This window comes from Nannospalax galili, unplaced genomic scaffold (genome assembly GCF_000622305.1).
Source record: "Nannospalax galili isolate Female #2095 unplaced genomic scaffold, S.galili_v1.0 scaffold763, whole genome shotgun sequence".
Taxonomy (NCBI): Eukaryota; Metazoa; Chordata; class Mammalia; order Rodentia; family Spalacidae; genus Nannospalax; species Nannospalax galili.
Genome location: NW_008349451.1, coordinates 1,116,750 through 1,143,125, shown reverse-complemented (window position 1 = coordinate 1,143,125; position 26,376 = coordinate 1,116,750). Strand labels below are relative to the sequence as shown.

The 26,376-nt window shown below is 43.8% G+C and overlaps 2 protein-coding genes across 7 annotated transcripts in view; one reads left to right on the top strand and one right to left on the bottom strand.

Moving 5' to 3' along the window:
* Positions 1-265: 265 nt before the first annotated feature.
* Positions 266-22,817, bottom strand: Fgfr1op2 (FGFR1 oncogene partner 2). 3 transcript variants are annotated; one of them, XR_003851676.1, is made up of 8 exons: positions 22,589-22,817; positions 12,504-12,640; positions 10,803-10,920; positions 9,506-9,648; positions 6,749-6,862; positions 6,282-6,354; positions 4,494-4,607; positions 2,335-2,368 (listed from the first exon to the last, which is right to left on the bottom strand). XR_003851676.1 is itself a non-coding variant. In XM_008846876.2 (7 exons), the coding sequence occupies exons 2-7, from the start codon at positions 12,636-12,638 to the stop codon at positions 2,231-2,233; spliced, it is 762 nt and encodes a 253-aa protein (XP_008845098.1). In that variant the 5' UTR covers positions 12,639-12,640; positions 22,589-22,817; the 3' UTR covers positions 266-2,230. The 3 variants fall into 3 exon arrangements, 2 of the variants coding, with proteins under 2 accessions (XP_008845098.1, XP_008845099.1); XM_008846876.2 differs by lacking the exon at positions 6,282-6,354 and having other exon boundaries at positions 266-2,368; XM_008846877.2 differs by lacking the exons at positions 6,282-6,354; positions 6,749-6,862 and having other exon boundaries at positions 266-2,368.
* Positions 22,818-23,107: 290 nt separating this feature from the next.
* Ints13 (integrator complex subunit 13) overlaps positions 23,108-26,376 on the top strand; it is a 28,026-nt gene continuing 24,757 nt past the window's right edge. For all 4 annotated transcript variants that reach the window (XM_029570311.1, XM_008846875.3, XM_017801614.2 and 1 more), the window contains exons 1-2: positions 23,108-23,561; positions 24,536-24,771. In XM_029570311.1, coding sequence (XP_029426171.1) covers positions 24,547-24,771 — 225 coding nt within the window. In that variant the 5' untranslated portion in view covers positions 23,108-23,561; positions 24,536-24,546. The remainder of the gene's footprint in view (positions 23,562-24,535; positions 24,772-26,376) is intronic.

Here is a 26,376-nt window from a genome sequence, read left to right as displayed (position 1 = left end):
AGGGAGAGATGCTCAGCGGTTAAGAGCACTGGCTGTTCTTACAGAGGACCTGTTTGAATCCCAGCACCCACACAGTGGCTAACAACTGTCTTAACTCCAGTTCCAGGGGATCCGACATCATCTTCTTACCTCTGTGGGCACTGTGAGACACAGGTGCACTTATATACATGCAGGCAATACACTCATACGCACAAAATAATAAAAGTAAATTTAAAAAAGAAATGTAAGCTTTGCTTTCAAATTCAAGTGGAGACACGCCAGTTTTCAGCTCTCATCTTTACTGACAACACAGGTCCCTTCTCGGTACACATGCAGAGATAAGCTTAAAGTTCTGTTTGGGGGAAAAAAAAACCAGGGATAGAAAACTGATGCTAAAAACAAAGTAAATAGCTTTAATGACCTTAAAATTATATTCAATAAAGACGAATGATAAATTATCTTTTATAAAAATAATCATTTATCAAGCAATGTTTTGTAATAGAGCTGGCTCAACGAACTGCCTCAGCCTTACGTCAGCTGTGGAGTTTGTTTTTTTAAAAATTTAAATTCTTACATGGGATAAAACTATATGAATGAATGTGACATTAAATTAAGGGATACTCTCCAAAGAACCAATAAAGAAATCTTAAAAGCAAGCTCACTCACTGACAGACTATTAAGGCCTCTGAATGAGTGCTGTTTAACGTCCGGGCCAGCGGTCCTTTCCCAAGCAGCTCTGTTCCCACCCATTCATCCCAAATTCAAGCCAAAAAACTTCTGAAGTGAAAAGTAGTTTGAATTTTACCAATATATGAAATTATACATAAAAATTACAGTGCAAAGTAATGATTTCTAACAAATTATATACTGAAAAGTAGAACTTTTCCTATCTGTGCTCATTCTAACACATAGTTAATAACAAGTGTATTTGGTCATATTTGATTCTTATCCTTTTATTCTCATCACTACGAAATAAGAAGAACGGAGGTTCCGTGGGTGTCAAAGAGCATTTCTGTGTCTGTGGCTTTAAAAAATTTACATACTATAAAGATATTTCTTTTTTTTTTTTGTCTTTTTGAAGCAGGGTCTCCTTGTAGCCCCAGCTGTCCTGGAACTCGCTATGTAGATCAGGCTGGCCTTGAACTCACAGAGGTCCACCTGCCTCTGCCTCTTGAATGCAGGGATTAAAGGCGTGTGCCACCACGCCCGGCTATAAAGATATTTCTTAAATACAAAAGAAAGTTTTGTGGCTCCACAGATTTTTTACCCCTCCCCCCTTTCCAAATGAAAGACTGTAAGGAAATCTTACAGTGATAGAACCAAATGGGCTGAAGAAACCCAGAACATTTTTTAAATTTGGATCTATTTTTTCATGTATTGCAAGAGTAATTTCTTACATAAAAACAGAAGGATTCCAAATTTACTTTTGGGATGACCATGCCTATCTTGTTGCACTGAAGATTTCAACTGTCAGCTAAGTGAACCGTATATTCTTCGACATCAACCAGAGGGGAGGAAAAACTTATTTTCATTATTAACTGAGAACTTAAACTTATTCTTTCAAAGTAGTTTAACCTACTCAATGTGTCTACTATAAGACTGTCTTTCTTAGAAAGTAATATTCCTTCTCTTTCATTCCTGAAATGGTATTTCAAACACAGGCCAGCCATTGATAACTGAGCTAAATACGAGCCGGGGCATTAGCTGTAGTAACTGCCATCTGCTTGTGGTGCGCATAACACATTCCTATTGCCTTTGACAAAGAACTTGAACGTAAGGGAAAGCAGGCAGGCACTAAAGCTGAAGCCTCGTGGCACACAAGCTTTGTTAACTGACACCAAACAGAAGGACACAATTTAGAGCGAAGAGCTTCCATTCACAAAACCATGGTGAAACTTACATTTAAAATTGGGATAATTCTAGAATTCCCAAACACACACTGGGAGTACTCAGGTTATCTATGTGTCATCCAAAAGCCCATAGCCCGGCTGAAAGCTTCGCTGTGCCCAGCAGTCACTGAGAACGTCTTTCACTGCTCAGTTACTCACTCTCCACTTTCCTGACATGTTTGGAGTACAGGTCTCGGCCACGACCATGCACTCTCTGTTGCTATTGGCCAGTGCACTTGCACACACTAGAGGAAAACAGGGTTGGCTAACGCCGAGTTCTGCGTTGTCTCCATTCTCTTCTGGGCGGTTCAGGAGACCGACCGCACGGAGGAGCCACACAGGCACTCCGGACCGGAAGCCTCTCAGCTCTTCCTCAGACTCAGGTCACTACTGGTCACCAAGGCTGACAAAGACGTACTTTCTGACGCATCATCCTTCCGAAGGTTCAGAAATGACTCTCTAGTTATTTGAAGGATCTCTCTCAAGCCTTTGTTTTCTTGCTGTAAGAACACGAACAAAAACAAAGATGGTGGCCATTTACAAGGTGGCTCTCAGAGAGTAAACATACTCTAAAAAGCCAAACATTGGAACAAGTAGAAACCCACTTCTGTAACTGACGTAAACATGATGAATGCTACATGCAACTGGTAACTGGAATTGAAAAGACACATTTCAAAACATCTCTGAAGAGGCAGCGTCATAGGCTCAAATTCTTCCAGCACAAGTCTCAGATGTAGATACAACTGAGATGAAGACGCAGAAATCACCTATTTTGAAAACACTTTAGAGATGAAGAAACAAACCCCTAAACCTCGCAGAGGTAGCACACAATACCCTCACTAGAACCTCTCAGTCCGTCCAGGTGTGTTTGTTTAGCTCAGCACAGTCGGAAAGCAGCAAGGCTGGCAGGGGTTCCTTTCTAGAAAGGTGTTAATGGCTGTGCCTAGCACCGTACGCAGTTGCGCAGCTTCTCCCTCAGTCTTTACCATGAGGCATGTGGACGAGGCTCCCTGACATCCCTACACTTCTGTCTTCAGCCTCACTTTCTAGGCTTCAATGGTCTGGCCTAAAGTGTGCTTCTGGACACAGCAATGCCATCTCTTCGTCTGTGACTGCTGCTCCATTACAACGACAGTTTGCAGAGTCTGAAATACTTTCTGGTCCTTCAAGGAGAAAGCTGGCCTCCCGCTGCGACGCAAACGGGAGAACACTGTTTATAGAGATCATCTTTGTCATCCGTAAGCTTCCCGAGCATGATTTCAAAACAGAACTCTTTTTTTTTTTTTTTTGGTCTTTTTGAGACAGGGTCTCCCTGTAGCCCCAGCTGTCCTGGAACTATGTAGACCAGGCTGGCCTTAAACTCACAGAGATCCGCCTACCTCTGCCTCCCGATCAAAATGGAACTTTTTAAAAATTTATTTCTTGTATGTGGTGTACATGCTGTGTGTGTTTGCAGGTGTGCCTGCCCGTGTGCACATGGAGGGGCCAAAGTGTCTGTAGGCCGTCTTCCTCTGCTGCAATTCACCTTTCCTTTGGAGATGGGTCCCTTCCTGAGCCTGGAGCCCACTGTTTCAGCTAGCTGATCAGGCAGCCCGTGCCCAGCTTTTCTGTGGGTGCTGGAGACCCGAACTCAGGTCCTCGTGCCTGCACAGCAAGATCTTCACCCACTGACACATCTCTCTAGCTCCCAAAGGAAACTCTCAAAAGTATCAAAGCCCCACAGCCGACTGTGGTTATACAGAAAGGACTGACGGTTCTGTACCACAAAGCAAAGGACAAAGAGATTTTTGCAGCTCACAGAAAAAGCAAACACTGTGAGTGGCAGGATAACACCCCTAACCCTGGAACTCGGAGGGCAGAGGCAGGAGGGTCAGGAGTTTAAGGCCTGCTTGGGCTGTATGGGACCCTGTCAAACAAAACAAAATTCTTTCTAGGTACGCACACACCACCCTGACAAAACTCTCTCACATACATACCACAATCTGTGTGGTTATTTTTTTTTGGGGGGGGGGGTACTGTTTTTAAGATTTGTTTTACTTTATGTGTATATATGAGAGCACCATGTGTGGCTGGGGCCTGTTGAGGCCAGAAGAGGATGTCAGATCCCCTGGAACTGGAGTTATAGGCAGTTGTGAGCCATACCATTTGGGTATTGGGAACTGAACCAGGTCCTCTGTAAGAACAGCCAGTACTCTGAATTCCTGAGCCGTCTCTCCAGCCACTGTTTACGACATGGTCTCATGTAGTTCAATTTGGCCTTGAGCTCACTATGCAGCTGGGCACTGCTTAGCTTCCTGATCCTTCTGACTCCACTTCCCAACTAGAATTACAACAGAGATGTGTGCTACCACACCTGGCATTATTTGTTGACCATAAAACACTTCTCTGGATCATCATGATCTCCAATAGGAAGAACAGTTTAAAATTTTTTTAAATTAAAAAAAAAATTCCACATACACCAAGTAAGGAAAACAATGCAGAATCAAAATCAACCTTCTCAACTACTTAAGTATTAACACATCACTGATGAGCCTGTATGCGGGCATCACTACCTAAGTGGTCTACTTCATACATTCATGACCACATCCAGATTCAGATAAAATGACCATGTACTTTCAGACTTACTTCAAGCTGAACTATCCGCTCCTGCTCCTTACAACCCTGCTGCTCGTCAATTTCAATGGCCTTCTTCATTACTGCTGCCATTTCCGTTATCTGGTCAACATGTGCTTGCAACTCCTGGAAAAAAGGACGGAGTTGGAAATCACTAGAAGACTTTATACCTTTTATCTCTGGATTCTTCCGTGTGTACAGAACTGTAGTGCCACCTAACCAAAGGCCCTGAACAAATGCATTGCTAGCTCATTATAAAGAGGGTTGCCCATGAACATGTTTCTGAAATCAGGTATGTTAAGACTAGAATAAAGGATGATCAGCACAGTGTAAGCACACCCAGCAGCAAAAAATGTACTTATTTCACATTTACCACAGTGGTCCGGGAAATTTTCTTTTTCACACCTACATACACTGGGCAAAGCAATGGAAAAGGTAAAAATTGCTGACACATTCCATCTCTTTTCTTCCCTAGGTCTTCATGCTTCACAAATCTTTTCTACATTATTAAAGCCTAAAACTGATCCCAGGTCAACCTGGAGCTTTTCTAGACCGTAATCCCTAGGAGCAAGGCTGTACCCTGTTTGCGCCTGCCTGTTATTTAGTAAGTGCTGAGTAAGAGGAACAGAGTTCTGTTATGGAGTATTAAATATAAGTGGCTGCTTTTGCTATTGTTGAAAATAAAGTGAATTTCTGTATTTATCAATTTTACACATTCTTTTAATCTCACTGCTCGTTCTCTACATGCTAATGACCCACCAAGTGCTATGGTAGGAATCAGGATTATAACGCCTGTAAAGACATCCTCCTTGACCTGGCGAGCTTATAGTTCTGTGAAAGAGACAGACCAAAAGGTTTAAAAATCAACAGACCCCTGAGAATAATCATTATCAACAGTTTCTAGAGATCACTCTCCACTGGCAATGGAAGCTACATTATATCAAGACAAAATTAAGTATTAAAGTCAACAAAAATCCTCAAATAAACACCAAGTCTTTAAAATGATTACACAAATTCTATCTGTATGAAGGATTTGATCAAGACCATAGGCCAGGTTGGGAGTTGCAGGCCTTTAATCCCAGTACTCAGGAGGCAGAGGCAGAGAGATCTCTGTGAGACGGAGGCCAGCCTGGTCTACATAGTGTGTTGCAGGCCAGCTGGGGCTACAGGGAGATGCTGCCTCAAAAATAATACTAACTCTGCCTCATAGCTATACTAGTGACTGTTTAAGCGCTCCCTGGTCACACAGGGCTATGTGCCTTCCACAGCGGATGGTGCAGGGGAAGAACATCCCATCAATTCAGGACGGTCTATAGGCACCCTGGATTAGATAGACTGCGGGAGCAGAACTGCTACCAGGAAGGTTATCTGCCGTATTCTGCAACACTGAACATCATTAGAATTCCTCCTCCTGTCATGGACACATGATGTTTGAAGCTAAGTAAGCACAGGTAACTGCAAACTGAACAGCTGTAATACAAACTGTGAATGCAGCAGTGTTCTCAATATCATTTGGTCAGTCCTGTGGCAATGGCCTAGGTGTAAAAAGTACATAGAAAGCCAATAATTCTTTGTCTTTAAAATAGAATAAAAAAGAGTAGCTATTAATTTTTCAGTAGAATCTTTTCTAACAAGATCACCAGAAGAAAAAACCCAATACTTGGAACAGCATTTTATAGGCCCAGTGACACATTAACTGTAACAGGAATCTCAGCTTTTAATGGGCACAAAGGCAGGAGGTGAGCCATACAATCTTTGACCTGTCTTGAAATACTTTTCAGTCTGTTTATTTCTACTTACTCCACAAAGACCTGCCACAACCAAGCTGTCCAACAGTGAAGACACACGGAGGAAGCACTATTGTGTTCAACGACTGTTGAAGCAAAAGATGCTTTTGTTTTACTTGTGAACTCAAAGGACTACAGACTAAAAACCCAAACTAATCCAAGTTTGATGGAGCAGGATTTTTATAAAATCAGGCTAACACTAGTATCGAGAAGTATCGTGGATGTCTAGAAGTGCAATGTTTTATGGCAGCAGACACTGCAGTAGCATGTGATGAGCAAACCAGAATGGGCTGGTGAGCGCCCTTCAGGTCTCCAGTCACGTAGGATGGCCTAGATCCCCTCTGCACGACACACAGAGTGGCAGATTTAGTCTCTACACTCAACAGCATGGCTATAACAAGCACCACTCTTTAACTGAAGAACTTTTTAAATGGACCCCTTTCCGTCCTCCCCCAAAGATGACTGTTTGATGCAGTGTACATTCTGATTTGCTTCCAAGTGTCTCCTCTCCAGTCCATGCTGAGGTGCTTCAAGGGTGTGTCGAGATGCATCAAGGGAGAATCCTTCGCTGCTGTTACGATGCACCATGTCAATCTGTAGTACAGAGTCGTTATATAATGTTAACACGGATTTCATCCGTTACTTAAAAACTGAATGAGTGTTAGTTCATGCGTGTTAGCTGACTGTTTGAATGTTTGTATTTTTAAGATTTCCAAAAAGGCATCTGTTCAAAAATAAGTATTTGGATGAAACTGAGTCCTCAAACTTTCTACTGACTTTTAAACATGCACTCAGAGTTCTAGACTGAGTGCAAAATTCTGTATGACAACAGTCTCAAAGGGGTCTCTTATTCCAGAACGCTATGTGGAACTCTGTATGATCCCTGAATGTGCTGATTTCATGTTCAGGCATGTGAGAACCAGTGCCTAAGCAATCCCAGAATCACATACTCTGTGCCAACACCATGCTCTTCCGCCTACCCATCTGCTTACGGAGCATCCACTCCGTAATTAATGCAAGGCTGTAATAAATGATTTTCCTTCTCTCCCTGACATTTTTTCAGCTTTTGCTTATGAAAACTAACATAGCTCGCACCAGTATCACAATGACTCACCTTATGCTCAGCTCTATTTGTGTCTACCTCCCAACACTGCACGCCCACACAGTCGTGTAGCTTATTACTTCGAATTCGCCTTGCTATTCCCGTAACAACTAACCCAGTGCAATGCGTTAATAAATGTTTGCTTCACTAAGGCAAAGAGTCTCCTTTTTGGGAAAAATCAAAATCACAAACATTAATATGTATTAGTTAGAATTAATAGCAAATAACTGAACAGCTGTTTTATGGAACGCAGGGACCAGCATTTAGATGAATTCAATCTACGTGATGAAAACACAAGGCTTAAAGCTATTTTAGAAAATGTTTAACTTTGCTAATTAACAGAATAGCACTAATGGATAGCACAAGCTAATGTATTTTGTTTACTTTAGGTAGTGGGGATTGAACCCAGGGACTCATGCACGCTAAGCACATGCTCTACCACTGAGCTACACTCCTACCCTGTTTTAGAAAAATCTGCTACCAGATGAGCCCAACAAGCTGGTGTGTCTTTTTCTAAGCACATTCGGTCATGTTATTCTTTCTTTCCTTTAGATCTTCAAGGTCTTGTTTTAAAAATTATAAAACATGGGGCATTGTGGAATTTTTCAAGATATTTCTGTCATTAATTTTGAAATTCTTTATAATTAGAAAGCTTAGTTATATATTTACTTATTAATTTTTGGAAGGAGGAGGGGGCTGAAACTCAGGCAGGCCTTGAACTTGTTATGTGGACAAGGCTGGCCTTCAACTTTTGATCTTCCTGCCTCCACATCACAAGTGCTGGGATTCCAAGTGTGTTTATGTGTTTGTGTGATCACGCTCAGTTTAGATATACATTTAAATGCTTTGTATCAAATACTACCATTAACAATGTATAGATTTTACATTCAAAAGACCGTCCGTTAAATACCCAAGAATTTCTATTTGGTTAGGGGATGACTATTAGAAACGGAATTTTTATTAATATATTATTCTACTAATTAGCATAAGAGGTAGCTATCAAGTTCTCTAATATGTAAAAAGCAAAGAGTTATCACTAGTTATTTAAGTCTGATAGAATAATTTAAAACATCAACAATCACCAAAACAGAATATTTTGAAGAATTTAATGTCAATAATTAAGAAAGGTAATATATCTTAAACTATCACCTCTCCTTAAAAAATATTAGCAATAAATAACTTCACCATTACACAATACAGATAAAGGCCTAGCTATCATAACCTAGTCTAATACTTTTATTTCACACCAGCAGTTAAAATTCATTTTAATGTAAATGAAAGATGATTCCACTCCTTTCACAACAGATGCCAGCAAAAGAGAGCTCACCAAAGGGAAGGGGCGTGAACAACAGCAAAACCACTCGCTCTAGCCCCTCAGCTGTGTCTAAAAATGACATCACTGCAGTGCTGGCTGCTCTCCTTCCCTAACCCCACGGTTTTTCATTATAATTAAGGTTGTTGTGTGGATGAACTGGCCTCACTCAAGACACTCGAGGAAAACAAACCTATACTGCAGCTTCAGTCTTCAAAGCATTCCAGTTTCTGCTGTTGCAACAGATACTATTGCAAACATTTGCTGAAGAAATTTTTTTTTTTACTTATTTTTATTTTATGTGTATGTGTCTATTGCCTGCATGTAGGTAAGTGCACCCATGTCATGCAATGCCTGCGGAGGTCAGAAGTGGCTATCAGATCCCCTGGAACTGGAGTTATGGACAGTTGTTAGCTGTCATGTGGGTGCTGGGATTCGAACCCGGGTCTTCTGCAAGAACAACCAGTGTTCTTAACCGCTGAGCCATCTCTCCAGCCCCTGAAGAAATATTTCTAAACAATAGAGAATCTTACAAAAATAATTTTAAATTGAACACTTACCTGTATTTCCAGAACAGTTTGTTTTTGAATACCCATATACACATTTAATCTACTAAGGAATGATGGGAGTTAGAGGAATAAATCAAGCAGATGATGACATACAAAGAAATGAACACAAGCGAGAGTGGAAAATGCCAATTAGAATCGTGAGGTGTTCTGTATCACATTAAAAAGCAAGTACTACATTACTGGGATTTTAAAAAAATCTGAGCACAACTTATAACCACTGCTTTCACTTCAAGTCAAATTCATAAAACGAATACCTTGGAGTGCTGTTCTCTCAACGTCATTATCACACCCTGGTCGTCTTTCTTGCTAGCCATGAGCAGTCTAAACACTTGCTCTCGGTACTTGCTCATGATCAGCTCCAAGGCGGACTGGTGTTCTTCCAAGGATGTGCGCAGCTCTATCAGGAGTGAGTACATTCATCCAAAGAGTTCAGGTTCTGTAAACCACTCTCCTCCACATCAAAGTTATCGAACATTAACTGACGTACTGGGTATTTTAAAAAGAACACAAAGACTGGCTGGGTGTGGAGGCACATGCCTTTAATCCCAGCACTTGGGAGGCAGAGCAGGTGGATCTCTGAAGTTCCAGGCCAGCTGGGGCTACAGGGAGACCCTGCCTCAAAAACACCGAAAGAAAAAAAAGAGGACACAAGGGATACCAAAGTCCATCCATGTAACAATCAGGGCTACCTGAAGGTCCTCATTTTTTTCTCCACATACAAACTTTTATACTTATCTACTGTGTGGTGTATGCACTCACACATAGGTGGACGTCAGAAAACCTTCAAAAGTCAGCTCTCTCCCTCCACTGCCTGTGGGTTGCAGGGACTGAACTCAGGCCATTAGGCTTGGCAGCAAGTGTCTTTACCCACTGAGCCATCTCGCTGGCCTACCTCATTAGTTTTTTAATGTGGCCAATTAAAGCTTATTTCTTAAAAATAATTTCAGGACTATGAGGAAAGACTGGGAAAAGCTCCATTAGTAAGTAAGATTACCTTGAGTCCTTGAGCTGAATAATGAAGGCATCTGCATCATAGGCAGGGAGCCACGAAAAGTGAATGATGTATTCAGAAATTGGTTTGTAATAGCAAGAGCAAACTGTGTGTGGAGGAAGACAGAAAAAGGAGGCCAGGAGCTGACAATGGATATCCTTGTGCAAAGACAATGGAGTTTCTTAAGAGTAGTATGATCAGGCTTACTTTGGAAACATCAGTCTGATGCTTGTGCTAAAGGATGTAGGGAAAGAGACCAGAATCTGGAGACTAGTTAGGAAGTACAGGTCATGGGCACCTACACTGGGACCATAGAGAAGGAGCAGTTACTTCATAGCTAACAAAATGGGGCAAACTGGGTGTTGTGGGGAGAAGCTAAGACATGCCAAGCCAACACCTAGAGCACTGGATAAGCAGCAAAAATGGCGAGGCCCGAAGGCCAGACGATGCATGAATACAAAAAAGGTGACCTGCCAGGTTTCATGTCTGAGAAATACTAACTGGTCCCACACCACTACCATAACCACAGATTCAAGCTCCCTCCCATGACAGTGTCTTGCCTTTGTTCTCCTGCTGCAAGTCTCTGATCTGTCGGTTTTCTTGCTGGATCCCCATGACTAGTGTGGACCGAGGCCGGTGTCTTGCAACTTCATTAAGTTCTTGAATTTCTTCCTGATACTAATGAAAAGATTAAAGAATAGCAAATAGGAAGGTAGTATTTACAAATTTATCTCTGATCTAGGAATGGAAATAAACAGATCCTCAAAAAGTTAAACACAGATGCATTTTGTGATCCAAAAAGTCCATTCCTAAGAAAGAGGAATAAAAACATTCATAGTAACATCATTTACAATAGGATGAAATAGAGCAGTTGAGTGTCTACTAGCTGAGGAACTTTGCATAAACAGGATATGCTGTACCCTTACAATGCAGTACTACTGGGGAATAAACAGGAAAAAGAACTGACACATATCACACAGCCCAGATGAATTTTAAAACTTCATGCTAAGTGGCTAATCGCAGAAAGCCACACATCTTACCATTACATTCAAATGCAATGTCTAGAACAGGCAGATCCTCTGAGACAGAAGATTAGTGGGTAACAGGGCGGGGAGAATGGAGAGCTAGGGAGACCGCAGTGGGTACATGGATTTGTCTAGCACGATCAAGGCCCTAGGTTTAACCCCCAGAACAGCACAAAGGGTGACTTTTATAGTATATTGCTAATGATAGAAGAACAAAGTAAAAGAAATACAAAGAGATTTCTCATTCTTAAGAGTGAGAATCTGACTTTAAGCCTGTCCTTTCTTTCGAGACATTCTTACTGGACAGTCAGCAATGAACTCATGACAGCACTGTTCTTAGCTTAAACAAGTCACCCTCCCCCATGCTTACTGGGGTGCCTGAAGCATACTGGGCAGCTGTGGAAGCAGGAAATCTGGTTGGGGAAATGCAGTTTCAAATCAGTGAGTACACCTGGTCCACTATTTGCAGTCACGTTAAGAATATTTCAGGATTTTCTTAAAAGTTGAAAATTCTTATCAAAGGATGGCTAAAAACAGTGGCTAGAAGAGTCTGTTACACATGATAAACACAGCAAGAAGCAAAGCCTACTTGATTCCCTTTATGAATGACAGTATTTAAGTATGCAGAAAATATGAATCTGTAAAAACTGCAGAGTGAAAACTAGTTACTTCCTTACATCATTAAAAAAAAAACTTCTGGGTTATTAACATCAAGTACTTTTATAAAGAAAACTGTAAATAACCTGACATTACCTAAGACACAGCAAAATGTCTACTGTGCACCAACATTAATAAGCGAGTTATTTGGTCTGTATCAAACGTGTTTAGACTTAATTAAACTCAAACCTGCATCTCTGTGAGAAATGAGATGAAATCTACAGGTTGTAGAACATATACTTACCACACAAACATGATAAAATATATCCTAGTCCAAAGTAAAAACAAGCAAACAAGTGTAGCCACTTGAAGTTTTAAATTACAAGTAGCTGGTTAAGTATTAGTTTACGATCCAAGTAATATACAAATGTCAATGATACTTTTGTTAAATCAGTGAAAAAGAAATAACCATGGCCAGGCGTGGTGGCACACACCTTTGATCTTAGTGTTAGGGAGGCAAGAGGCAGGCGGATCTCTGTGAGTTTGAGGCCAGCCTGGTCTACATAGCTAGTTCCAGGCCAGCTGGTGCTACAGGGAGACACTGCCTCAGAAAAAAAGTAAAGAAAAGAAAAACCAAACCTGCTTCATAGCTTCCACTCGCTTGTTGAGAGCTGTGGTCTGCTCAATGAGAGACTCGGCGGCATCATCATGATCTCTCAATCTTTCCACCAGGGCTTTAGCATCAGCAAGCGCCTTCTCAATTGTGCAGCTCATTTCTAAGGGAAAACCAATAATTAAAATCAAGACTTAAAGTTGACAGATCACCTTATTTTGGTTCTACACCAGCAAAGACAGAATTCTCAAGCTTTATTTGCTTTAAGATTGTGGTTGTGTAGATATGTATGCACACACATGTGGAGGCCAGAGGTCAACACAGGTCGATATCTCCCTCAATTTCTCTCCACCTTGCTTTTTGACACAGGGTTGCTCACTGAACCTGGAGCTCACTGATTCAGCTAGGCTAGCTAGCCAGCAAGTTCCAGGGATCTACCTGTCTTTGCCTCCTCAGCACTGAGATCACGGGCATGCACAACCGTGTTGGGCTTGTTATATGGGTGCTGAGGACCCTTGTGCTTGTACAGCAAGCACTTTATTGACTGAGCTATCTCCCCAGCCCCCCAGTTTCTTAACAGCTACAAAAACTTAACATACCCAACAATTCTGCTCCTAAAAAACCATACTTAAATACTGCACGAGAAGACACACTCAGGAAACTCATAGAGACACTGTTTGTAATGGCCCTGAGCTGGGAACCACACACTGGTCCATCAGGATAAAACCATCTAGGAGGGCTAAAGATGTAGCTCAGTGGTAGAGGCTTGTGTAACATGTACAATGCCCCAAGTTCAGTCCCCAGCACCACTGCTCCCCCCGCCCCCGACAGCTTTTGAAGCCAGGCATAGAACATGCCTGTAATTCCAGAACCCAGAAGGTAAAGACAAGAGGATCAGAGGTTCAAGATCGTCCTGCACTACAGATCAAATTTGGTCAGTCTGTGCTAGACCCTGTCTCAACAAACAGAAACAATAAAAAGGTTTTGGCCTTCTCTGTTAAAAAAAAAAAAAAAGATGGCTAGTTAGAGAGGGAAAAGGGAAAAGCATTTGCAAATACTTGTGGTATTGCTTGCTGAGATGATAAAAGTTTATGTGTTTATGTGCCAGTCTGACTGTAAGAACTCCTTAGCCCTCCTTAGTCAGGTGACCTGACACTGCTTACACTGCTGACCAGCTAAGATGGCTTCTGTGTGTTTTGCCAAAGTCTCAACCTCCTCTTGGAGGAGCTTCTTAAAGTTGTATTACCATCCTAACTCTGTACTTCCCTCAGTGGAGAGGAAAAGTTTCCATGCAGAACAACGTTGGCTATTATGAGAAACTTTCCATATGCTGAAGAAGAGCTAAAAGGGATTTCAGGATGGCTAAATGGAGAGGGACCTAACATTCACCTTTTTTCTCCACAAAGAACCCAAAGTAGCCAGTGCACAGCTGCATTCTGAGGCAAGTCACTAAGGGCAACAATGGAAAGCAGCGTTGAGAGCCTTGTGAGAGTCACTGACCTGGGACTACAGCGCAGTCACACAAACAATGCCTGGAGACTCGCCACATGGGCTCCACAACCAGGAGAGGCAAAGCCTCCCCTGCACAAGGCAGGGGTGAAAGTGAGCCAGAGAGTTATCGGTATGGGTCCTGGCAAGCCTAGCTGCCGGCCAGTACACAGCACCCTCAGGGTGGTTACAACCCGTTCTCAACTCCAGTTCTGGGAGATCTGGTGCCCTTTTTGTCTCTGAGGGCACTACACACATGTGGTACATCTACATACACACAGGTACACTCATAAAGATAAAATAAAAATAATAAAATTGTTTTTAAAAAAAGAAATGGAGGGCTGGAGAGACAGCTCAGCGTTTAAGAACACAGGCTGTTCTTGCAGAAGACCCGGGTTCAAATCCTAGCACCCACATGGCAGCTAACTGTCCATAACTCCATTTCCAGGGGCTCTGACAATCTCTTCTGTCCTCCACAGGCATTGCAGGACATATGTGCACTTACCTACATGCAGGCAATACACACATACACATAAAATAAAAATAAATTTAAAAAAATTAAAAAAACACAAATGGAATAATGTATCCCAAATCCTGAGAAAAAAAAATAACTGCTGGCTAAGATTATGATATCCTTAAGCAAAGAAGGAAGAAATAAAGATCTTTCAGGGTAAGCAAAACTGAGGGATTTCCTGACTATCATATCAGAAGAAGCTCATTAAGGGAGTCTTCCATCCACAAGTGAAAGACAACTACCATCCTAACAGTGAAAAAAAGTATAGATCCCACTAGAAGAGTAAATAAACAAAACAGATACAGAAAAGAATCAAACACCTGTACAATAAACCAACCAAACCACAGAGATAGATAAATGAACCAAGAATATTCAAAACTAGCAGTAAACAAAACGATACCAGATCATCACTTTCATTAATAAAGCGGAATGTAAATAATCTCGGTTCTCTAACACACACAGACTGCTTGAATGGAACAAAAGAAAAGATCCAGTATGAGTACTGGGTCATAGAGAGAGAGACCGACCCAGAAAGATGGGAAGGAAGGGTGGAAAACCATGCTTCGAGCAGACGAAACTCAAAGGAAGGAGCAGTTACACTGGCCGAACAGACGTGAAAGTCACTAGATACAGATGAAGAACTGACGCACCAAGAAGACAGGACTGTACAACAACGTATACCTAATGTACGAACACCCAATTTTATAAAGTAAACACTATTATACCTAAAGGGAGAAACAGGCTCAATACAATCATCCTGGAGGATTTCAGGACCACTCACTGATGGGCAGATTATTCAGACCCCCCCAAAGCACCAAAGAAACGCCCGAGTTAAAGCGCACCGTCGATCAGGGGGACCTAATGGAAATCCACAGTGCCCATCTAGACATTCTTCCATCAGCTCATGGGATTTTCTCTAGAACAGACCATATATTAGAACACAAAGTTGGGGGTTGGAGAGATGGCTCAGCAGTTAGGAAAGCTAGATGTTCTTGCAGAAGACCTGGGTTCGAATCCCAGCACCCACATGGCAGCTAACAACTATCTGTAACTCCATTTCCAGGGGATCTGATACCTTCTTCTGTCCACTGTGGGCATTGCACAACATGGGTGCACTTACATACATGCAAGAAACACACACATACACATATAATAAAAATTTAAAAAATCCTTAAAAAGTACTCAACAACCCCAAAGGAGAAAAGGTTTTGAAAGAAAAGGACAAGGAAAGAACAGAAGCGAATTGTAAGAGGGTAACCCTAAGGTCAAACACTACCAACTACACTAAGCATACATGCTCTGCACATACCAAGCTGCATTTCTAGAAGTCATGCTGCCTCCACTGAGGATGTCACACGACCCTTCCAGCACCTGCAGGTGGCTCACCTGCCAGCCCAAATGGCAACTATTTTTTAAAATTTATGTTTTTTCTTTAATGTCGTGCAATGATCTATAGAGGCGGAAGAGGGTGTCAGATCTTCTGGAACTAGAGATACGAACAGATGTTAGCCACTATGTGGGTGCTGGAACTTGGACCGGGTCCTCTGGAAAAACAGCAAGTGTCCTTAACCACTGAACCATCTCTCCAGCCTGCAAATGGCAACTACTGCACCTGGTGTGGCTGTAAGCTCACTGTTAGGCAGGCACACGCTGGGCTATCTTGGGAACCTTCAGGGGGAAGTGGTAATGTTGAGTTCTCAAAGCCTAAACATCACTTATTAGAAACCTAGGAGAACCTGGCAGCCATCGCAGCAGTATCTGGTGGCCCTAGCTTTTATGACATAAAATATTTTTTGAGTGTGCCCAGAACCAGGGGGACCTTAAGCTCTGTGAGCATTTCAGTGAGGTGCTGATCAGGACACACTTGCAAACAGATTAATGCAAACAAGTTCAAGCTGAAGAAATGGATGACAAACTCTGATGACCAGCATAAAAATGCAATGATAATGACAGTATAAAGCCCACACTGTAAGCTTCATGTCATGCTTGCTTTGCTGCTTCACTGAGATGGTACAGCATTTGGGGTGTACACAGCTGCATGGCTTCCTTATGTTATTATCGTATAATACTGTTATTTGTAGTTAACTTGAAATAAAGTGATATTCTTCAAAAAAGCACTTTTGTTAAGATGAAAATGGGAGCTGTGGGTGGGGCTCGGTGGTGGGCTGCATGCTCTGCAGGTGTGAGGCCTAGGAAATGGCCGCAGCATCCCCATCAAAAAAGTTGAAGACTTCTTTTTAATCACCAGAAATTTTGTCACAGCAGTGGAGAAACAAACTAGCACACATGTCAAAAGTAAAAGAAGAGCCAGGCGTGGTGGCCCATGACTGTAATCCCAGCACCCAAGAGGCTGAGGTAGGGGATCAAGAGATCTGAGTAGCCAGAGGTTCTGCAATGAGACCTCATCTCTACTGCTACGCCCCTAAAGAACAAAGGACATCTTTTTGGACCTCTAATTCATTCTAAGCCAAAGTGAATAGACTAATAAACCCCCACACATGAATTAGATAAGTTAGATTAAATGGATTAATTCCTCAAAACCCACAAATGACAGTCATGTAAAAAGAAATACTAATAATCCTGTATTTAGTAGCTCTAGCTGCTGGAGTTACACAACTAAACTCCCACAGCTGTCCTAGAATGAGTCACAACTAGTGAAGAGAGTGGAGTTAGAAATATCCAGAAAAACAGAAACAAAAAACTCCATACCCAGAGCCTCAATGGCCTATTCTAAAACACAGTGAAAGGAAAAATAAAGCAGTCTGTATCCAGCATGTCTGCCCATACCTTTAATCCTAGCACTTAGGGGACAGAGACAGAAGGACTTCAGCAAGCTCTTGGGTTAGCCTGGTCCCCAAAACAAAGCCTCACAAAAGCCACTAAACCAAGAGTATTATACAATCTGTTTAAGAAAATAGGAATACTTTGAATCTCATAAAGCAAATTCAGCATTAAAATGGTTCAGTGTTACTGATACCAAAACCACATAAAAGGAATAGATAAAAAACAAACCACAGCACAATATCCTTCATGAATGGAACATAAAGACTGAATACTTTCCTAAAATTAGAACATGGTAATGACGTCCAAGTCTTGTTTAATTTACCAGAGCAGTGCAGTAAGGCTGGGGGACTATCAACTGCGATACATACAAGAAAACTGTTCTACTTGTAGTCAGGGCTGTCCACAGAGAAAACCCCAAGGAACAAGAAACTTTCTACTATACACAATTTTAGCATTGCCACAGGATACCAGTATAAGAACACCTGCCCATAAGCTAGAAACGGAAATTTGGAAACAGAATTAAATACACGTGAATTAGATAATTTATATTAAATAGGCTGATTCCTCAAAACCCACCAAATGGCACAAGAAAAAAATGAATAAAGGTCCTACACCTATTTACAACAGTGACATTTACAATAAAAATAAGTCAAATGAAATTCTTGGGCATAAATGAAACAAAATATATGTAGGATCTGTACGTTGATAACCACAAAATCTAATAAAAACAAAACGGGATCTAAGCAAGTGAGAAAAATACTATGTTCAAGGGTTACAAGACTCAACAGAGTGAAGACAAGAGTTTCCACAGCTGACTGAATTAATGGAGTACAATCCAAATGGTGCCAGGATAGCCCCAGGGTAGGTTGTTTTTTTCTTTTTTCAGAAACTGACAAGATAATTCTAAAATTAGTATAGAAAGCAGAGAAACTAGAATAGCTGAAATAATTTTGAAAACCAAATTGGAGAAATCACGCTGTCCAATTTAAGACCCACTTGATATACAGCTGTAATAATCCAGACCGTTCTGACCTTGGCAGAGCGAACAGATCAGAAATAGGCCCTAGGAATGTGACCACTTATTTCTGAAATTGTGGAAAGCAGCAAGGCCTGTGCCACAAGCCTGCAGTCCAAGCACTGGAGAGGTTGAGCCAGGCGGCTCATTTCAAGTTTGGGACTAGCCTGAGCTACACAGTGAGTTCAAGGCCAGCCTGAGCTACACATACTGGTGGGCTGGCTCAGCATTTAAGAGTCTACTGTTTAATCATGAGGACAAGAACTCAGATTCCAGGATCCATGTCAGGTGGCATACAGACGTCTGTACCTGCAGCTCCAAAGGATCTGAGGCCCTCGTGGAACCACCCCCACATATTCGTATACTCAGACACATGGACACACACATAAAAGGAGAAGTTAATTTTTAATCAACGAATATACGGGAAGAACTGGACATCTATATGCCAGAAAACTTTATCTCAACTAACAGTTTATATGAGCTTATCTCAAAACCGAACACAAATTTAAATATAAATGAAAAATGGTAATGCTTTTATAAGAAAAAAATGACAATCTCTGTAACCTAAAGTTTTGGCATGACACCAAGAGTATGAAACTTTAAAACCCTGATAAATGAGGCTTCATACAAAGTATAAACTGGGTCTGGGAAGGACACTGTTAAATAGTCCTGAGAAGACAAACCACAGGCTGGGAGAATATTTCTAAATATACATCTGTCCAAGCAGGTGTCTACAAAAATTGTCAAAAGTAACAAAAAGAAAAGTCTAATTTTTAAAAATGACCAAAAGACTTTAATACTTACTGAAAAGATACATGGACGGCAAAAAAGCACATGAGATGTTTAAGATGACTAAAGAGCCAGGTGTGGTGACATACACCTTTAGTTCTAGCACTTGGGAGGCAGAGGCAGGCAGATCTCTGTGAGTTCCAGGCCAGCCTGGTCTACATAGTGAGTTCCAGGCTAGCTAAGGCTACAGGGAAACCCTGTCTCAAAAAAAAAAAAAAAAAAGGCAATGAGGGGCTGGAGAGACGGCTCAGTGGTTAAAGCACTGGTTGCTCTTGCAGAGGACCTGGGTTTGGTTCCCAGCACTCACATGGCAGCTAACAAACATCTGTAATTCCAGGTCCAGGGGAATCTGACATTCTGACACCCTTTCTGACTTCTACAGGCACTGCACAACACAGGTGCACTTACATTCATGCAGGCAAAACACTCATACACATAAAATTTGAAAAGAAATGTAATTAAATCAGTGATGATGACCATCAGAACCCTACTAAAGTGTCTATACTTACCTATCTCTACACCAACCCCATGCTGCCTCAGTCTTAACAGCTGTAAAACACCCTTGCTATGTGATTCAGAAGTCTGTTTTCGTCTTCAAAATTGCTTTTCCTGTTTTTGCCCCTCTCCCATTTAATTCAACCCAAGTAACCTCTAGAGTATTCTAGAGTAAAAACCAAACTAGTAGGTAATTTAAAAAATATTATTACGTTTGCTTATTTATTTAGAGGGGCAGCAGCGAGCACATGCGATGTACATGTGTGGAGGTCGGTGGTTAACTTGCAGAAGTCGAGTCTCTCCTTCCACTATTCTGGTTCCAGGGATCAAACTTGGGTCATCAGCCCTGGCAATGAGCCTTTACCTACTGAGCCATGTTATAAGCCCAATACTTTTAATGAATTCGAAGTGGTAGCTTTCTGAGCCTAGGAGGACCACCTCCTGCTGCCATTTAGCCAACAGGACAGTGTTATTCCTTTTCTCCAATGAGAAAATAGATTTCAAATACAAGGAGCCAAGACACTGCCAAGTGAGTACGAGAAACAGAGCTTCCTGCCCACTCTGGCCTTCAGTCTGTGCCAAGCTGGACCCCAGGACCCTATCTGCGTCTTCCAATATAAAAACTACCTTGATCTCCCAAGAGAGAAAAAGCAAATTCCCTGACGGTCTTAGTTTGTTCTTTATTGCTGTGACAAAACACTCTGACCAGTACCAACTTGGGGAGGAAATGGTTTATTTGTCTTACATCTCCCAGGTCGCAGTTCATAAGGGAGCCCAAGGTAGGAGCTCAGGGCAGGAACCCGGAGGCAGGAGCTGGAGCACAGGCCATGGAGGAACGCTGCTTACTGGCTTGCTCCCCTGGCCCCTGCTCAGCCTGCTTTCTTATGCAACACAGGCCCACCTGCCCAGGGGTGGCACCACCCACAGTGGGCTGGGTCCTCCCACATCACTCATCAAGAAGATGCCCCACAGACATGGCCACAGGCCAGTCCAATAGAGGCAATTCCCCGATTGAGGCTCCCTCAACCCAGGTGTGTCAAGTTGACACTAAAGCTATCCAGCACACTGACGCTACACAAGTGGAACTTTCAAGAGATTTATAATTTCTTCTCATTTCATGCCAGCAAAGGGGACAGGTGGGCATGGAAATGAAGAACGGTTATAAAAACAACAGAATTTTAAACATCTTTTCACAAAACAATAAAAGCCTAGCACTATTTAGGCACACTCTCAATGAGGCAATGACTGTGTATGGTAGGCTTTTGAAAACTGTAAGAGCTACTTTATAACGCTGTCTAGGCTGCACCAGGGAAGCACTGCCCAAATGAACCACCAGTATAAAAACCCATAGGAGTTATACATAGACACTCGACACGTAATTGTATTAGCATTTCAGAAAAACAGTGACACGGTTTCTAAGAATCTGTGTACTCATTTCCTGTTTGCAAAAACCACAGAATGCTCAGAGTATTTTATAATCGGAATTTGTTTTGCTGTCCTTTTGAAAGATGCTTTCCTACTTTTTTTGACTAGTAAGTAAAGCACGCCAAGTACTGTTCTCCAAACTCTCCAATACAGTTCAAATTTTAGACTCCAGAAAAACGAGTACTTTAAGTCTAGCTGCCGATTTTCAGAGTGCCTGTCTTAACTAGTGACACACACGCTGCTTTATACGCTCAAACTGCAGGGGCATGTTCTGAAGAGACAGGCTCGCTTGCTTCCTGCGTCCTGCACCTAGCAGCTTTCTACCCACTCTTCCACTAAGACACCCAGTGGTAAGACTCCTGCAGATGCTTCAAAACAGCCTCTTCTGATTCAAGAGAAACCACCACCCACTGAGAAAGGCAACTGCCAGCTCTTTACTTTTAGCTTTTAGTCAAGAGAAAAATTTTACTTTTCTCCAAGCTGAACATACTTTATCAAGAAAGTGAATTTTTTGAAGCTGAAAGGCACACAATTTAGGAAAAAAGAAGCTGGTAAATCCAAAACAATTACACGTTCCGCTAGAATGAGGGCTAAGGTAAAATAAGGTTTAGACAGGGTAGGATGCCGGACGACATGCTCACGTTAGAACTGCATTCCGCTGGCAGCACTGTTGCAACAAGCTGGGACGGCAGATGCGGCATTTGGGAGGAACTCTAGGAGGCGGTTAGGGTTAGGGACGGTGGGGAAGCCAGTTTGGGCCGGGGAAAGGGCAACTGGAGCAGTCTGGTCAAAGGAAGAAGAGCGCAGCAGTGGCAAACTTTGTCCGTGGTAGGGACAGCAAGACAGACACGAACTGTGTTCCAGGATGGACAGAAGGAAACGGGCGAAGTCCTGAGCAGACCCCAACAGACGATGATCAGATGAAATCATCTGACACGTGAGGGGCTGGGGACCTGGATCAGCGTAAGGGGAAGGGGTTGCTCGTGCAGAGGACCAGGGTTCAGTTCCCAGCACCCACTAGGCAGCTAACAACCGTCCACAACTCCAGTTCCAGGGGATCCGACAGCCTCTTCTGACCTCTGCCGGCATTGCAGGACACGGGTGCACTTCCCTACAAGCAGACGATACACTCATACACATAAGATAAAAACAGTAAACAAAATATTACAAAAAAGAATTCCTTATCAATACAACATAAAAACAAGTATCTTTCCTTCTTTTGAGCCGTGGCTGGCCCAGGCTTCAGGAACTGGAAACAAGCATGTTCACATACATGACTACCTGAGATGCAGGAACGCGCGCACAGACGTGGGGCCCCGGGAACTAGAAACAAGCATGTGAACATACATGACCACTTGAGGCGCAGGAATGCGCGCACGGGCCCCGGGGACTGGACACAAGCATGTAAGCATGTGAACACACAAGACTACCTGAGATGGAGGAATGCGCACAGACACTGCCCGGGGCAGCAGCCCTCTGGACCTGACCTGAGGTTGGACGAAGTGCGCGGGCGCAGCGTAGCACCGCCCGGGGACCAGGCCCTCCCTACGCCGCGGCTACATGCAGTCCCGCCCGGGCCGAGTCGGCCCCCGCGCCCGTACCTGCGGCTCCGGGACTCGCGCGCGCGCGGCCTGTTCCGTCTCCGCAGCAGCGGCCGCACAGGCGGATCAGGCCCCCGGGCCGGTCACTGCGCCGAGCGCTCGGTGCGCGGTCGCCACAGTCGCCCGACGCTCAGCAGCCCGTGTGCCAGGGCCCCATCCCTGCCACCGCCGCCCAGCGCTCTCCGCTCTCTGCCGCCCACCGGCGCGCCCTCAGAGCTACGTCTCGCGATACTTCACGCTGCGCGTTCCTGTGGGGACGGGCCAGCCGCTCACTGCTGATTGGTGGGAAAGCTGGGGCGGTGCTTTCTGGGACTCCTCCCTCCTCGCCCTCCTCTTTCAAAGTCTCGCGTGGTTTCGAGCGGCACAGGGCGGGGGAGGAAGACAAAGCGGAGTGGGCGGGCTCTGTCCTGTGGGGCCGGCCGTCCGCTCGCCGCTGTTTGGATGGAGGGCTGGGGCGTGGCCTCACGAGACTCCTCCCTCCCTCGCCGGCCTCTCGCAAAATCTCGCGTGGTTTCGAGAGTGCGCGCCTGGGAGGAAGACCGAGCTGGGGAGCGGGCAGGCTGTAGTCCTGGGGGACCGAGGCCGGCGTAGCCGGGCCGTGCTTAGTACTTCGCTTTGGGGATTCTCTTAGCCATTCCCAGTCGGTGACTGGGAACACTTACGCTAGACAGTCTCCAGGGGTTGGCGGTGTTTCCCCCCCCCCCAGTAGCTCCGCCCTCTTCCGGTTCGGCCTCTGGCGTGTCGGCGTAAGGGAAGATGGCGGGGCTGGGGACGAGCGAGGTGCACATGCGCGTGAGCCACAGTGCCTGTGTGCGTGTCCGCGCATGCGCGCGCTCCTGCATCTAGGAAGCCGGTGTGCTGGGCGATGAGTGGGGCGCTCGCGGTGCTCCGCCCGTGGTACCCGACCCGGACTGTGCCCCGACGACCCTCGCGCCCTCAGCATCCTCCGTTACCTGCAGGACCAGGCACGAAAGTAAGCGAACGTGGCCCAGAGTGCGTCCCTGTGCACCCACCTTGCACTCCTTGCACACCCCCTCCAGCGGAGTGTGTCCAGATGGCTGCTCCCAGGGACTGCGCCTGCAGGGGAGATGCTCAGAGCCGCGAAGTAGCGGGACCCTGAGCTGGACTCCCTGGGCTTGTAGAGGGTGCGTTTGTGTCTGTTGAGTGCGAGGCAGGGACTGGACCACATAGGCTGCTTGGTCTAAGAAGTTGCAGAAGTTTCCTCCTCGCCTGCGTGGGTATAGCCTGTTGTGTTCTGCTTGATGAGTTACCGTGGGGTACGAACGGTGAGGGGGCTGAGACGTTGGGCTCCAGGGCGAGACCCGAGGTGCAGCGACCTTGTATGGTTGTTAGGTTTGAGTTTGTACTTCAGCTGTCAAGCCTTTTCCTGTGACTTCCCTCAGTTCCTAGCAAGGATCAGCAAAAGTGTATTTGAGGAATTGATGTGTGATCTATGTAAGGAAACCAAATACAAATTACGCACAAATGTTTTATATTTTAAGTTCTTTTAAACTTATTTTTGTTACGTGGGTGTTTTTGCCTGCATGTATGTATGTGTGCGGGTGTCATGCAGTGCTCAGAGAGGACAGAAGAAGGCATCAGATTCCCTGGAACTGGAGTTAAGATGGTTGTTGGTGCTGGGAACTGAACCCAGGTCCTCTGCAATAGCAGCCAGTGCTCTTAACTGCTGAGCCAGCTCTCCAGCCCTTATTTTAAGTTCTTTGAAAAAGAAGAACGTATGGACTCACTTTGTCTGCAAAGTGACTGCATAGTATGATGCAGCTCGGCTCTTGAACTGACACAGTTACCTTGTTTTTTGCTGCACAGATACCTCGGAACATTCATGCTTCCTACCGGATCTTGAGGAAAACGCACATAAATGAGAAATCATTTAAGGTGTCAAATGTTGTGTATCAGCTTTTCACTAGTGTGTTTATTCTTTTACAGGTTAGAACAAAATGAAGATTTTTTCTGAATCTCATAAAACCGTGTTCGTCGTGGACCACTGCCCGTACATGGCAGAGTCATGCAGACAGCATGTGGAGTTTGACATGCTGGTGAAGAACAGGACCCAAGGCATCATCCCGCTGGCTCCCATCTCTAAGTCCTTGTGGACTTGCTCAGTGGAGTCGTCCATGGAGTACTGCAGAATAATGTATGACATATTTCCTCTCAAGAAGCTGGTGAGTAGTTATTGGGAACAAAAACAGCATTGGGAGGGGTATACTGAGCTGTGCAATTAGCTGTGTGAATGTGCTGTATAGATTTGACTTATAACTGTTTGCTTACAAATGTGCATGGAACTGCCCTTTAGAATTAATATATTATGAGTATTTAATTAGGACCAATAGTAATAATGGCTAATAATTACTGAGTGTTTGCAAGTTCCAGGCATTTTCCAAAGTGCTGTACATTACTGGCTTCTCCAGTTCTAGCAGTCCTTCAGGGGAGTGCTGCAGGCGTTAGGCCGTGTCCACGTGTAGCAAACTGTGGAGTGGGGGGGCTGAGGACAGTTGGTGCCTCTAGAGGAGGGATGCTGAGTATGCAGTTTGTTGGCTTGTGCTGATATGTCCAAGTTGAGTACAGTCTTGTTGCTTGCCACCGTGTTTGTTGATGCAGGAACTGAGGTAAAGAAACCTACCGTAGGCTACATAGTTAGAGCCAGAATCTGCACCTAAGCAGTCTGGCTGTTTGCAACTTTAGTGACTATATCCTGAGCTTTCCTAAGATTTGGCAGTCTTGGGGGCTGGAGAGATGGCTCAGTGGTTAAGAGCACTGACTGCTCTTTCAGAGGCATCAGGTTCGATTCCCAGCACCCACATGGCAACTAACAACCATCTGTAACTCCAGTTCCAGGAATCCAACGACTTCTGACCTCTGTGGACATTGCATGACGGTTGCACTTACACACCTGCAGGCAATACATACTCATACACATAAAATAATAATAATAAATATACCTAAAAAGACTTAGCTGTCTTGAAAATGTATGCTGAGTGATGGCTAGGGCCAAGACCATGCTGAGTGTGCATGAAGGCCTGGGCTCCATCCCCAGGAACACTCAAACACAAACTAAGTTGGTTCTCATAGTTAGAAGAGAAATTGATGATTGATAGGAACTCCAACTATTAAAGTTGTGTTTAGGTTTCAGTATCTTGGATGTTCTGAGTCAGAGAAGTCATTTGATCAGCGAGTAGATGGCTCACAGTCTGCCCTCCTTGCAGCCCCCGCTGGCACCTGGCCATTAGACTGCCAGAGGTCCTTCCTGTTGTTATCAGTATACCTGATAGGCTTTTGTTTTGTTTTTGTTGTGTTTTTTGTGGTGCTGGGGATCAAACCCGACTGTGTGTGCATGCTAAGAAGCACGATGCTAAGCTGTACATCCATCCCTTACACTGTTTCTTTTACTTGTATTTTATTAAAATAGAATGTAGTCCATGTCAATTTTTGGCTTTCAGTGCTCTTTAGAGAGACCTACTGCCTGTTTCCTTAGGCCTGTCTCCAGCCCCGTGCTTGCTCTGAGCTTTGCCTTTTTGAGGGTACACTTAAAGGCCTTTGCCTTTGCTATTTGCTGTACCTGAAACTGTCTATCCCTTGTTTTCAGTACCAGGTTCCTTTCGTCAACTTGGAGTTGCCAGAGTTGCTGCTTCTGTTGAGGCCTGTCTTTGACTCCCCACAGTAGAGTAGCTAACCAAGTTGTTTTTCATAATTTGTTATTCTCTGAAATGGTGGCGTTCATTTATTTGCCTGTGTTCTTCCTATACTGCCTGGGTGTCCTGCACATTGTA